Raw genomic sequence first — 15,557 nt, forward strand, 5'->3', positions numbered from 1 at the left:
GCTTCTGCCATAAGTTCAAAGTGAAGCCTAGCATTTTTTCCTCTCTAGTGGTACAGCAAACCTTTTATTTATCCTCAACAACCTCAAAACAACATATGTCTCAAGGACTGAGAAGCTTGATGACTGTAATTCCCTCCTAGCAGGATCCCTGCGGTGCTCCACCACTACTCACAACTCTTGCTGAGAGCAGGAGCATATTTGCTCATTGACTGGAGCTGCGTGATCATATTAAATTCAACCTGTGTTCTCTACATTAACCATCAATGAAGTGGTGGAATAGTAATCATGAGTTGATCCTGCTCATTTCAAAGCCTCACAATGGCTCCCTGGCAAAACCACCGGAAGAAAATTAAACCACAGTTTTTGAGGGAGGTTTCCAAAGAGACTTCCCTTGGGTAACTGGAATAATCTTTCAAATTCAGAGAACTCCCTCAGTTCAAATTCAGGCACTTTCCTAGCACCTAAAACAGATCTGACAAAATGACACCTTCAGCCAACATTTTTAATAGCCAAAAACATGGTAAGGTATGGTAGTGGTTGTTTTCAAAAAAAAAAAAAAAAAGTAATCTCTTCTATCCTGTACCTTATCTTTAAGTTGTTTTATTATTTTATTTTGAAATTTTCATCACTGAGTCACTACCCAATGCAATAAAAATTAGCAACCAATCCCCAATCTGTTTACATTTCAGTTATGATCTTTAAATATGATCTTTACGTCCCCAATCAGCTTAGAGTAGCTTGGATGACTCACCATGGTCTTTATGAAAGCACATTTTTAACCTGGAACACACCAGAGCACATTTCAAACATGGAACAACAACAACAAAAAAACCAAAGCTCTCTCTATAAAAATATATATTTTCTTCTCACGCCATGGGCATGTTAAGAAATTACAGGATGATCTGGCTGGAAACAGAAAACAAGTGACATTACTAACAAATTTCTCTGTGCTTTATGGAATAACAATTTTCTCCCTACCAAAACCATTTGCCCCCTAATGTAATGATCCTTTTTCATAGACTTCTGTGGGAGCAAGAGAAGAGCCACGAATAAAAACAGCTGAATAATAAGCTCTAGAGCTGGGCTTCTCACTAAAGAGAAGATAATATAGGCCTGCATCCCACTCCACCTTTGCCCCTAACCCCAAAGATACAAAGCAAAACAGGTGGAAGGCAATGTTACACGCTAACCACGATGCATGTTCTCAGAACCTCAGTTTTACTCAGTGATTAATTAAAACATATTTATATTACAACAAATATGTTTGTGTTTGCGAGTAGAAAGTAAAATGCACATAAATTTTTAAGATAAGATTTCTTCTGCTCACTTGCAATGTGTTGCTTCAGGCTACCAGGGGAGTTTATGTTCCTTCTCCTCTGCTATTAAGAAAAAACTGGAGAAGCTCTACTCTAGAGACTCTTAACATTCTCTCCAACCTGTCTCCCAGCTATTCTATCCTCTCAGGTCACGTAATTTTTATTTTACTTATTTATTTAGTCTACATCTCATTCCAGAAAGAATTTCAGGTAGCTAGAGAGAGAATATGGAGAAAACACTACATCCAAGTGGCAATGCCTAAGCAGGGAAGAGGGTTTTCAAAAGCTGTACACGTTTCTGTCCACCATTCTGCACTATATAATATCTAACCTACAAAACAGTAGTATTAAGAAGAAATAAACTGCAAAAGAAAAAAAAAAGGTAAAGTTCTTAGGTACATGGTGCCCTTTCAAAGCTACTCTCCTAGAGGGGAAAAGTTTTTTTTTTTAAGATTTTATTTATTTATTTGACAGAGACACAGTGAGAGAGGGAACACAAGCAGGGGGAGTGGGAGAGGGAGAAGCAGACTTCCCGCTGAGGAGGGAGCCCGCGGGGATCGATCCCAGGACCTTGGGATCATGACCTGAGCCGAAGGCAGCCACTTTACCAACTGAGCTACCCAGGCACCCCCGAAAAACTTTTTTTAATTTAAAAAACTACTGCCTGATTTCTTCTTAGACTTCTGACAATACATATAATTTTATGGCACTGAAAAGTAACTTTGATATGTTGCCCTTGTGGGGGCATTTCCTCACCTCCACCACCACTAGCATAGCACCTAGTATATAATAATAGTTCAATAAACATTGCCGATAAAGCTGGTCCTAAGTATTACTGTTATTTATTAATATTATCATTAGTAATACTTAAGAGTGGACGGGGCAGAGGAAGAGGAAGAGAGAATTCTAAGCAGACCCCACACCCAGCACGGAGCCAGACACAGGGCTCAATCCCACCACCCTGAGATCATGTCCTGAGCCAAAATCAAGAGTCAGATGATTAACCAACTGGACCACCCAGGCACCCCTGGCAGCTACCATTTTTGAAGCTGCTGTGTGGCAGAAGTATAAAGATAATCTTATTTGATCCTCATAAAGATTCTGAAGGTAGGCAGTATTGTACACTTTTCACAAAAAAGAAAAGTATGGTCAGATCATTTAAATGACTTGCCTAAGGCCACCCAGCTAATAAGCTGCAAAGCACTGATTCCATTCCAGTTGTTTGGTCCCTGAGCCCAATTCCTCCCACTATCCTACAGTGCCTCTCTTAAGAAGTCAAGAATTCAAGTGCTCTCACTGATAGACTCCAATTAGATTACACTCCATTTCAATAGGCACAGGTCAAAGAATGATAGGAATTCCCTCCAGTTACCGCACAACCAATTTATACACAAATATAAATCTGTACATAATGTCATCTTATATTCCATTCATATACAAATAAAAATTGTATTTTTACATTAAATAATTATCCAAAGTCACTAATTTTATACATCTAACTCCACCTTTAACATCAATCCTTGACCTGATAATTTATCTCCCTCTGAGTTCATTTCCCTAAGGGTATTTATTCACTCTCTTAGCTTTAATTATAACTTGCAGGCACAAAAAACAAAATCTACATCTCCTATCCAAAGGAAATCAATGTGTAGATAAAAATATAGTATGTACAAGAAGGTTCACTATCACATTTCTTATAGTAACAAAAAGCAAATTAACAAACAAAATCCCTAAATGTCAAGCAGTGAGAGAACTAATTTGTTAAGTTATGCTATATCCATTCCATGTAATATCATACAATTTCAAACTAAGTTTATAAAGAATCAAGTACATGAGGAAAATGCTCACAATATTAAGTGAAATAAAAAAGCACGACTTAAAATGAAACCATCATTAAGCTCTCAACTTTACAAACAAAGGACTAACAGGAAAAACAAAACCAAATGGAAATATATCAAAACAACAATTTTCTCTGGACAGTGAAATCATGGGTGTGTTTTTTTCCTTTGTTGCTTTTTCTGTTTTCCAACTTTCTTTTCAATGATGACTATTAATTTTACAAACAAAAAAGAGCTGCTGTTGTTCCTTTTTTTAACCAACATCTTTAACTCATCTCCCAGCACTTTTCTCTCATAAATCCCAAAATTAGCTAGAAGAGTCCCAAGTCGTGTGAAATTTAAAATGCTCAAAACAATTCGGCATCTTTATTTCCCCCAGCACTATCACACTCCAGTTATGCTAGAACTGCAACCTTAAGTCATTTCTCTTAACCTACAGAAATCCAGTTCTTCAAATTCTGTCAATTCTTTCTTTCTGGCATTTTTCCTTCCTTCTCCCTATACTAATACCAAGTCAAACCTTCACCAGCTCACCCTTGGATTAGCACATTTGCTTCCTGAATGAAAAAATGCTTTCCTTATTCTACTGTCTAACTGCTAACAATTCACTCCACCACAGCTAAATAGGTGCCAGGCACTGTTCTTGGAGCTTTACCTGTATTAACTCAGTTAATATTCGTAACTACTCTGTGAAGATAGCTACTATTTTTAGTCCTACTTTACAGATTAAGAAACAGAAGCACAGAGAGGTTAAGTAATTTACCCAAGATCCCCCAGCTAATAAGTGGCAATGACTGGATTTGAAGTTATGCAGTTTGGCTCAGATAGTAGTATGTAAATATGAGCTCCTCCAGGAGTGCATGGTGATTAATAAAAACCAGTTTCTCTTTCCCCGAACTGTATAGCCCTTTGGAGCAAGTCAAATTCCCATTTCTGGGTCTCTTTTCATGCCACCCCACATCTGGGAGGCCAGTTCTCTTCTCTAATTCATTTTCTATATCTCCTTCAAAAATCAACTCTAACTTCAACATCTCTAAGTTTTCCTTAAGGCAGTTTCCTTAAGACTCCTCAGCACATCCTTATTCTCACGGACTCAATTTAAACTACATTAATGTGCAGTTGTTGACATTTTTTTTTATGTCATAGAAGTTTGCCTCACAATTTTACATTTTATCATACTACCTAGATAATGTAATGCCTACACTTTTTTTGGTCTATGTCCTTCTCCATTTCCCACCTTCCTAAAAGATCCTAGAATAGCAGACTGCACAAAGTAGATACTAAATAAATATGCAATTAACTGATAAATCTGAGATACGTATGGCTCAACTATTTAAGAAAGTCATTCATTCATCTTTTGAACTGACATTTAAATGTTTGTCTTCTCATTTTATTCCCTAAACGCAAAAGCATTAGATTTCTAATTGCAACAACCTCATCCAAAAAAATATATTCAAATGATACCCAAAAGCAATCTTAATAAATGATTTAAAAAAAAAAAGGGTATCCCACACACTGTCCAGAAATAGCCTTTTTTTTTTTTCCCCAAGAGACTCTAATAGTGTTACTTTACTCTCTTACGGCCAGAGTTATAACCAAGTCTTCCACAACACTAAGCAGGCAGTGACATTCCAGGCATGATTTCCAACTGTTCAAGCACAGAAAAAACTATCTGCCTTTAATAAGAGATTACACTCAATGGTCCCCTTCAAATCTAAAAATGTGAAAGCAACCGTTTTTGTGTTTAAGGTTGAAATCTTTATCTTCCTATTCCAAGAGAATTATTTTAAAACTCAAAGAAAAAGAGACACTAAAGGACAGTCTAAAAGACAGAAAGTTGAATTTATATTTAAATTGTTAATGAAAACAGGTAAAAATAAAATTCCTTATAGGTATGCCTCACTATATGTAACAAACAAGTCTCGTCATCTAATCAAATTGTTTTCCAAATCCATTATAAGCCATGACCACTTAAAGAAACACTACAGGAACTGTTCTAAAAAGCACACAATACTCACAGTTACAATCTTTTCTCTAATTTTTGTTTTCCAAGTTGATACTTTCATATACGACTTACCTCTAAAGGACTCCTTTGCTACTTAGCTTTTACCTTAAATGAGCCACTTAACCGCAGACTGTATTTATCCTAAAATATTGTATTTTTCTTTACATGCCTACTGACTCTGCAGTTACTCTCATTCATCACTACAGCTTGGCAGGAGCAAATGTCCAACATGGTTCAAACAACAGTACTAAATTTGAACAAGTGTGTATTACTAGACATTATATTTATTACAAATTTTAATACTGATAGGTACACACTATGAACCACACCCTACTCATTACCTTAAAATACCTTAAGTGAAAAGAACAAACCTAGTTTACCCTCTATTTAAAATAACCATTCCTACCTATATTACAGTTCATTGATAACATTTTGGTTTTCTTTCTTGATTTCTTTCAAATGTTACAAATAATGCCACAACAATTTGAAAAGCTTATTCCATGTTTAATAGAGTGAGCAGGTATTTACTAATATTACCATGGATTTTCTTTAATTACTTGAGAAGTGGATGCAGTTATAAAAGGGAAACACCAGGGATCCTTACGGTAATGGAAGTTTTTGTATCCTCACTGTATCACTGTCAATAACCTAGTTCTAATATTGCACTACAGTTTTGCAAGATGCTACTATTGTGGAAAACTGGCTAAAGTGTACACAGGATCTCTGTATTGTTTCTTACAACTGCATATGAAACTAACAATTATTTGAAACAAAAAGTCTAATTAAAAAAACTTAATTTAATGAGAATTCATTTTTTCTGGCTCTATACCAATACTTTCAAAAAGCATAAAGCCTGTACAAATGAAAAATTTCCCCCAAAAAAGTGATCAGTAACTGAAGAATGAAAAACTGTATTCCTTTTAAAAATTAAAAGCGGGAAAAGAGTTCTTACAATTACTTCCAAAAATCTTAGGCAAGAAGAAATTATATTACAAAAATCTGCTTTGAATAACAAAAAGTAAAGCTTTACCTGCTAAGTAAAATAACTTTCTGAAAATATCAAAAATAGATTCAATATATAGAGAGCTTACAAAATGAATATACCCATTCCATTTCAATATCTCTTACTACTTGGATTCAAAAACTAATAAAGGAAATTTTTTGGATATCATGTAAACATTCAAACTACTACTAAAAATGAAACCCAATACCACAATTTAGTTCTACAAACTCAGACTCTGAAGTTGGAGGGAATAGTGGATTTAAACACCTGAACTACTTCCATTTTATCAATCCTTTCAACAAGTTTTCTCCTGATACACTCGCCTAACATAACACAGTACCTCACTTTTAACTCCTACAGAGAGAAACACCTCTCAAGGTCACTGTAAGAACATCGCAGACTCTATCATACAAAAGGGACAAATTCAGTCTTATGATAATGCAAGAAAATTAACACCTTGATGAAGAAATAGCATTATAACAGATTTCTCCAGACAAATAAGTAATAGAAATACATCCTCATCTTTTCCAATGACTTTTGAAGAAGTGTGAGCTATCATACAAGTTATTTGTTTTAGGAATAAAACTTTAAAAAAACATTTTTTTTAAACTATAAGATATATGCTTTCAGCTAAAAAAAATTCTACATCTGTTCTATTATTTCTCAAAAAAAGCCCAATGTTAAATTAAGTCATCCTCCAAAAGAACATACGAAAGGAAATTATACTGCACAACTACATCTTTCATGAGGGAAAGGGGTCTTACAATGTTACTCCAAAATACAAGAACACTCTAATCTCTAAGTTAGCTCTTCCGAAAGAAATACCTTTAGCTCTCTTTAGCTCCTTATACTGCTGCAAATATACAGAAATTAAGACATATTATGTATCCTTTGAAATCAGAAGATTATTCAGATGTCAATAAAGCATATAAATAAAATAATATTGCTATACCAGTTTCTTCTGGACATTTCCTTTAAGATAAAAAAACTAACTATAGAAAAACCACATCTACCAATATACTGATATAAAATAATCACTTATGCCATTATGCTTTCCCCAAAATTTAAATCCATTCACTAATTATTAAAGGTCACAGCTTTTTTTTTTTCCTGGAATTTAAACCACAGAGATAAATATAACTATGTCCAGTGAACACATGTTTAAATTCAAACTTTCAATGGACAAGTAACAAATCTAACAGTTTTAAAATTAAAAATTTCCTACTCCAAAGAATCAAACACCATATAATTTCTGCAATATAGACAAATAATTTTTTCCTTTGCATAATGCAAGCGATACAAAGGCCCACAAATGTTCCAATGTCATGCTTACAATGATACATACCAAGTTCACAATACTTTTTAGTTTTACACACTACATAAATCACACGTTAATTTTAAAAAGTGAAAAAAATATAATTGCCTTTATTCTAAAAACAGAAAAGTATTTCTAATAGCAAGTTTCTGAAGTTCATGTCCTTGATATCAATGAGTATCAGTTAAATATATTTTCCACAATTCAAGCTTGAACAGCCTAAAACAACGTCACTACTCATTTAAAGAAGTATACTAAGCATCTACTATGTATCAGACAAACTAAATTTGAAAGTACTAGAAATGAATTATTAGTTGCAAAAATTGAGATATACTCAAAACAGTAGTAAAGAAAGGAATGCAGCCTTCTTCCACATTAATAATTTTTTCTACCCTCCCCAAAAAAGTGACAATTTTCAAATAATTACCAGTAAATGGGAAGGAGGTAAGAGTAGAGTCGGGGTTTGGCTAACATTTTAATGATATCCTTCTGAATAAGTATAGTATCAGCCTTTAGCATATTTAAAACCTAGAATGCTTTTATTTTGCTTATTTGAGGTGTTAAACATGCTATATTTTACCCATAAGCTGTAATTTTATCATGAAAAATAAATTTTAATAAATTAAGTTAGTGAACTATTTTTAAATGGAAACATTTTTTAAATATAAAGTGGTATAAGATGTTATCAGTTATGACATTTCCTTCTTTCCTGATGTTTTGCTCTTATAGTATCTTAAGAAATCAACTATCATTTTACTAGGGAAAATAAAAGCACAGGTCAAAGAGGGAATTACTAAATTTCAGCCCAGGGATTTGACAGCTGGTTTTAAGATGATGCTATCCATGGCTTTATTTTTTTTTTTTTTTCATCTTTGAGAACTAAGAATAAGTTTAAGTTAAAAAGAAAATTGTAGGTTTTGAACACTGGAATGGACCTTGCTTCTGGACTGTTTATTTTCGAAATCATGAGTTTAAATAAGTGAGAAAAACAAAAAATGCATACTTAAGAAATATGGGATAAATGTTAATAATGGAGCAGAGTAGTTATAAATATACAGAAAGTAAATTTAAAGACCACAGCACCAGTGTTGGAATAGTTATCTAATTTAACTTATTCTAAACATTATCCTAATGTCATCTAATAGATGTCATTTGAAAATAAATCTTTCTATTCATTTATTTGTAACATCCATTCCTTTAACATTTTAAATAACTGTCCTAAAAATTGTTAATTTGCTGCAGACTTCCAAAGAAACGGCAATCTAAAATAAGTCTTACTAATTATTTCTTGACTCAATTCCACTTTTCATACGCATATATTAAATAACATTATTTCACCAATTTTTTAGAACCCAAATGTAAATAATGCTAATAGGATGAAATTTTAGCAAAATTTAAAAATACACATATGTAAATAAACATTAAAAAAAAAAAGACCATACATGGACCACCGAGTGTTTTCTTCTGGTACTTGTCCAAACAGAGGCAGGATATAATCCCTTGTACTCAAACAAGACAAACTGAACTTAAAAATTCATGGAAAACAAAAAATTTACATCAATATTTAAATTCTCAGAAATATCAATGGATCCTGAAAGCAACAGCCTTCATTTGAGGCTTGTTTTGGCTTCTAATTTGAACTGGACACTACAGAATGACATGAACATATTAAAATACTTCATATTTTTCTACTAAAAGGTATCACAACACCAAAATAAGAGTTTCTGGTTTTAGATATCATCTTACCTGATCCACTGAACTGACTGCTTCCCAGTGTCGTTGGTCTGGTTTTCCCACTATTAACAGGTGGAGAAAACATCTACAAAATAACCCAAATATATCTGTTAGTCCTGAAATTCTTCTAGACTCCTTGCAAACAAAAGTCCACCAAGAGTCATCAGTTACTGTATTTCAGAACGAAGTTAAGATAAAATTGAAGATAAACATTCAGACCCAGAAAAGCAAATACACTGAGTGATACTATTTCCTAATGCTACTTGGAAATACTGGTTATATTCTGTTCTCAAAACCCAGTCACTTACATGAGAAAATCTAAGATTATTAAGTTTAAATTGTAAATTTTTGTCCATGAGCTTCACTTTCTAACAGAAATCTCATTACATTTACATTACCATTCAATACACACAATCAGAATCACATCCAATGAAACCACTACATAGAGTAAGGATCCATTATAACCCAGTTTTATAAAGTAGGTATTGGTCCTGACTCCTAACAACAGTTAAAAAAGGAATTCAACCCTTTAGAGATAAAGGCAGTAGGCCTTCGGTTTCAGCTATTTTTAAGTCATTCAATTACTCCCCATGGTAAAAGATTTATAAATGTACACATACGTACTTATGTATACATACACGTATATATACACATATACACACATAAATATACATGTACTTAAAAGTGTTCAGCCAAAAAGGCTGGAAATTCTAGCCTTTAACTGGCTTTCTCATAACTGACATCTTTCGGATATTATAAATTCTATCCCATCTTAGGGAAGGAAATGGAGTGCAGAAAAAATAATTTTCTTTTTTTCTTATAAAGTTCAAAATCCCTAATAATCATCAGGGTCAGAGAGTGACTCAACCAAAGCTCATGGTTACATTGTTCTCCTTTTAACTGGCTAAATCAAGTGACCCCTCTGGCATTAAAGTTTTAAATCTGCAAGTCTAGACATTACATCAAAGTTCAGGTGTCCAACTTGGGGGAGCTGGACTCCAGCCCTGAGAACTACTGCTCAAAGCAGATGGAGTTCACGCTGCCTAGTCTCCACGTCGCTTTCCCCCTCCCTTTCCTTTTCTTTTTTTTTTTGTTTTTTTTTTGTTTTTGTTTTTGTTTTTTTGTAAACCTCAGCAGAACCCCAAGATGCCGCGGAAAGCTCTCATACCGCACTGAAGTCCAGCAGGTCGCTCAGCTCCTTGTCGGTCCCTATAGCAGCCATGCGCTGCTGCTGGGGATTCATCTTCAGCCACTTCTAGCGGGTCCTAAAGCAGAGGAAACAGGCTCAGAGAGACCACCGAGGCCCAAAGTGTGTGCGGGGATGAAAAGGGGCGTAGGGCAGGAGCGAGAGCCGTGGGCTGACTTCCAGTACCCCACTCGTTCCCACCGCCGCGCGGGCAGGGGGCAGGAGAGCCCAGCACCGCGCCGGGTCGGTGAATCCACGCGTTCCTCCGCGCGGCCAGGGAGCGTCGCGGCGGCTCCCGCAACTCGCCGCCTCTCCCGCAAGTTTCCGAGCCCAACCCTGCCCCCTCCCCGGTGCCCCCACCCCGCGCGGCCGCCGGGTGCTCGGCGCGGCGCCCGGCCGGGCGGGGGTCTCGAGGGGCGGGGTGAGGGGCGACAGGGCATCCAGCGAGCGGAGCGGCGACTAGGGGAGATGCGAAGTGACTCACAGGCTCGGCAACAATAGAACTGACAAGTTGCAGGGAACGCGCCGCTCGCAGGCCCGCGTCTGCCGCCGCCGCCGCCCGGACGTCCCCAGCGGGCCCCGGGGGTCGGAAAGCAACCCCCGCGCGTCCGAGGGGCGCTTTTAAAAAGAAAATACAAACCCCGACAACTAGTCTCGCTCTTGCCGGGCGTCCTCCTCCCCGGACTCGGCCTCCTCCCACTTTTGCTGCCCTGCCTGCGGCCGGCCAGCCCCGGACCTGCCGAACAATGAGCCCGGCGAGGCGGCCGAAGCAGCCTGCTCTCCCGCGCGCCCCAGAGCCGGAGCCGAGTGGCGAGCGGGGCGCGCAGGCCGAGCGCGCCGCCCGCGGGCCTTGGCCGCCCGCGACTCTCGCCTCCGCCCCCACTCCGCTCCCCAAGTTGGAGGGAACCCCGGGCTCGCCTCTCTGTACAAAGGAGCGCGGAGTTGGGGCGCCGGGCGGTGGACGCCTCCGCTCCGGCAGGGACGCGACGGCGCCCCTCAGCCCCCAGCCCCGCCACGGCGTACCCCTCCCGCTCGCCTCTCCGCAATTACCTGCCGCCCCGTCTCCGCATCCAACCACCCCGATTAAAGTTCACTTTGGCCGGGAGAGCGGGCTCGGGCTTCCCCTTGCACCTCCCGGCGGCTCGGCTCACTTTGCCCCGCTCGAGCTCTCGGATCCGGGCAGGGGAGGCGGCTCTCGGGCCTGGCCGCCCCTTCCTCCCGGGGCGGGCTGGCGGTCCCCCCGAATAGAACTTGTGGGTCTCCTCAGGCGGACATTTTTTTCGCTGAGGCGGCCTCAGCACCGCGCTCGGCTCGGCTCTGGATCCCTCCGCGCCGGGAAGAGCCCCGGGTTAACCCTTTCGTCCCCGGCTCGCTCCCGCCGCCTGCGCCGAGGAAGTGGGGCCAGCGGAGGGGGTGGGGAGGAGCCGGCGGGAACGGGGAGGGGCCGCCGCGCGGCCGGTGGACAAAGCCCGCGGTGGGGTGAGGCGGGACGGAGTCGCGGCCGCCGGGGAGGGGCGGGAGACGCGCGCAGCCACCCCGCGAAGTAGGGCCGGGCCGCCCGCCGAGGGCGTCTAGTCCGTGCCCCCGGGAGCAGGGCGGCAGGCACCGTGGCGCCTCCTCCGGCTTGTCCCGCTCCTGCGTCGGGCGGCGGAGCGGCGCGAGGGAGACGCAGCTGCGGGAGCATCTGGATCCGCTGCCCAGGCCACCCAGCCCGAGGCCGCAGAGCCCTGGAAGCTGCAGCTCCCGACCAAGCAGCGCTGGACGCCGGACGCAGCGCTCCGCCGAGCCCGGACGTTCTGCGTGCGTGGGGAAGGGAGACCGAGCCACCTCGGTCCGCGCTTGGAGTTGGTGCAGCTGATCGAATTCGTCGCTGAGCAGAATGCAGGAAAAGGGTCAAAACTCCCTCAAACTATACAAAGCAGTGTGGGCTTCAGGTACCCAAACACTCCACTCACACAAGCCCCCAAGTCTACAATCACCTCTTCCCACAGGAATCCTGTTCAGGGCCACGGAATTGGACAGCGAGACGCGTTCTTGGAAATGGATCAAGCCAGTGCCATCATTTTGCAGAGATGGCCCAGGGAGGTTTGGTCGCACAGCCACTATCTTGGCGCAAGTTCCGAACTTAGCCCGAAGAAGCCCCAAAGAGAGTAAAAAGAGGACAAAATAACTAAACTTCAGTTCCTTTCAGTTTGGAAATGGAAGTAAGGTTTTCTCCAGTGGCAGCCAGTGTTTTTGGCTCAGTGAGTGCAGTAAAGACCAGTAAGGGCCAGGCAGAAGAAACACTGAAGAAAGAAGGCACATCCAAGGTAACAAATTGAAGGAAGCAGCCAACGCCTTGAGGGCAACAACATGGCAAGAAGGAGTCATTGAAGCCCAGACTTGCGTCGAAACAAGGAGGTAGATTTAGCTGCAAATATGCAGTTGCTGTGCTTTATTACAACCCAAGCTGTCCAGAGGGAGAAGGCAATTGTTGCTTGGGGCGGGGGGTTTCCATGACTTGTCAATGGCCACACCCTGGACCGTGTGCCATATCCTGTGGTAGTTTCTCCATTATCCACTCTCCCTTATCTAGGTTAACACCCCTTGTTCTTAGCCGTCACATCCCTGCCCTGGCTGTGTACTGGAGCATGTGGTTCCAATATAAACAAATTAGCATAATTTCAACCTAAATAAAGCAACATAGTCCCATCCCTGCCACAGTTACTAGTTGGCAATGGGCATGACACAATTTGGGACAATAAGAGGAGCAATTTACTGTGGCCTTTTGGGGACGTTTTTGTTTGTCTGTTTCACATATTCCAAAACAACTTCAGCAGCGACCTCCTCTTTCTGCATGTTCTCCAAAAATCAGGGAGCATAACAACAACAACAAAAATTGAAAGAATATCACCATCATGTTGTATGGAAAAAAAATTAAGGAGCCCCTCAGTCGTCTTCCAAGTACAAGGTCCAGCTAGGTTAAATAAAGCAGGCATGGAGAAAGCAAAGAAATATGATCTTTGATGTTTTTGAGGCTCTCTGATGAAATGGCTTCGGAACCCAGGTCTACCTTCTTTGATGAAACCAACAGGATTCGAGTTTTCTGCTATTTGTAATCTAGTGTGTTCTAAATCATATAGGCCCGATGGCCATTTTCTGTAGCAAACAAAGACCTAAACATCAGATGGGAAGTCTGACACTACAACTTTTAAGGCCCATTCTAAGGGTAAGATTCTATCACTCAGTGGTAAACCCAAAGAGAAATATTGGAGAAAGGAGAATGTAATCCCATCTGAAGGATTTATGCTGTTTTCAAAAAAAAAAAAGGGAGGAGAGAACTAGTTTCTTCTCCTATTTCTCATATAACTAATTCAGAGGAAGAAAAGCTATCTGCCCAAACCCTCAGTTACGAGAGCTCCTTCACTCCTTTGAAGGACTGACTGGTGAAGTTTTTCACATCTATTATGGCCCATACTGTTTTATACTTTATTTTCTCCTTAGATTATGTACTCCTTGAGCAATAGGATTGCCATGCATCGGTCTGTACCATGCACCTAACATGAGACTGAGTACATAGTAGACACTCAAAAAAGGGAGGCTGGAATTAAATCTATCAATCCTTTGACATTATAACATGAGACATTATAACATGAATTAGTTTTTCATTCTGTTATGTAGTCTTTGCATGTATCATTTTTAATACAGGAACATTATTCCCACCAATGGATTTCCAAAATACTCCCAATATATATGGAAGACAAAAAGAGTATAAAAACCACAGTTTTGTGTCACTTATAACTAATTTCTGGGCCTTTGCTGATCTTGCTAGATAGAGCCAGAAGGCTTTATTAAAAAGTTCAGGGAAAAACAACTAGTAATACAAATTCAGTGATTAAATTTAGAGTACTGTATCTATAGTGTAAATTAATCAGTATCAATCAATATTGAAATATAATGAACATTTCTTACATGCAGGGTTGGTGCTGCATGCTGTGAGGAACAGAAAATCTCAAACCCATCCTGCCTCAAGAATGTTATAATCTGATATATTTTATGTCCCTGTCCATTCACCTTAGCCTGCCACTGGGCAGACATAATAATTCTGTCAACAAAGTTTCAGTTCCCACTTTCTAAGAGCCCCCACTCTACACTCAAAAACACATACACACATAATTTTATGAGGGAGACCTGAGTTGCCCAGAGAAACCTTTACAGTCAAAAAGAAAAGTAATCAAGGCAATGGGTTTTGCTTCCTTGGGAGATTGACTTGAACTTGGCCTCTGATTTAGGAGGAAATATTCCAGAAAGTTCATAGAAGGAAGAGGAGGAGGAAAGAGAATAGAGCTAATCAAGTCAAGTGGCAAGTTGCTTTCTAGATGGAGTGAGTGGCCTCCTAGCATTCTCCAACTAGAACCAAGTTTGATGGGTAATGGACCCCCCTGTAGCTCCTTTCTCCACAGGAGAGCAGCTAGGAGTTCTTGCTTTCTTTTCCACAGCTATCCCTTTGGGACTAAAGGGAACAATTTTATGTAACAATTAGTTTTATAAATGTTACCTTCAGTTCATGGCACTTGCATCACTGATGAACTAAAAGCCAAGATTTTCCCCTCTATTATAAGCCACATTCTACTAGTCATCAAAGGTCCACTCTCCTTATTCTCTTTTATCAGCTAGCTAGCAAGAACCCCTTGCAGGATTTCCTGGGTACCAATTTTGCCTTTTCTCTGTGTTCATAGGTAAAAAGAGTGCTCTATTCCTTGTTAATGAAATTTATAATTTAAGCCATTAAATGGCTTGTGTGAATGCTATTTTCAGACTTGAGGAGATATCCCCTAATGGTCCATCTTATATTCAATGTCTTTTTCCCCTTTAGGATTCCTTCTTTCATATTTCATAGAAGCGTGCATTTATACCAAAATCAAGACAAATTCAGAGTTGGAAAAGGAAAAAAATACTGCCAAACACTCTAAAACATCAAACCTAGATAGCCATAGATTTTAATTTTTTAAAACTCAGTATAGTAGACCAAGTAAAATAAATAATCTCTTTTCCATATTCCTGTGTGTATCTTGGCACAATGCCTAGTACATAGTGGATGCTCAATAAATATTTATTGAAAAATGAATGGTTCTGTACTTCTAGGTAGAGATGGCAGTTTAGCACATGCTCTGAAGTTTG

At 39.8% G+C, this 15,557-nt stretch overlaps 1 protein-coding gene across 6 annotated transcripts in view; it reads right to left on the reverse strand.

The window, feature by feature from the left end:
• The window catches only part of TCF12 (transcription factor 12), a 372,696-nt gene extending 360,937 nt beyond the window's left edge, over nt 1-11,759 (reverse strand). Inside the window, exons 1-3 of one of the 6 annotated variants that reach the window (XM_036107006.2) lie at nt 11,448-11,759; nt 10,380-10,476; nt 9,224-9,296 (exon numbers count right to left, since the gene is read on the reverse strand). In XM_036107006.2, the coding sequence (XP_035962899.1) occupies nt 9,224-9,296; nt 10,380-10,454 (148 nt within the window). In that variant the 5' untranslated portion in view covers nt 10,455-10,476; nt 11,448-11,759. Of the gene's footprint in view, nt 1-9,223; nt 9,297-10,379; nt 10,477-11,037; nt 11,234-11,447 lie in introns of those variants that run through there. The other 5 variants (XM_036107008.2, XM_036107003.2, XM_036107007.2 and 2 more) reach the window with 5 other exon arrangements.
• Nucleotides 11,760-15,557: the final 3,798 nt, after the last annotated feature.

The sequence above is a fragment of the Halichoerus grypus genome, chromosome 8, assembly GCF_964656455.1.
Source record: "Halichoerus grypus chromosome 8, mHalGry1.hap1.1, whole genome shotgun sequence".
In the NCBI taxonomy this organism is placed as follows: domain Eukaryota; kingdom Metazoa; phylum Chordata; class Mammalia; order Carnivora; family Phocidae; genus Halichoerus; species Halichoerus grypus.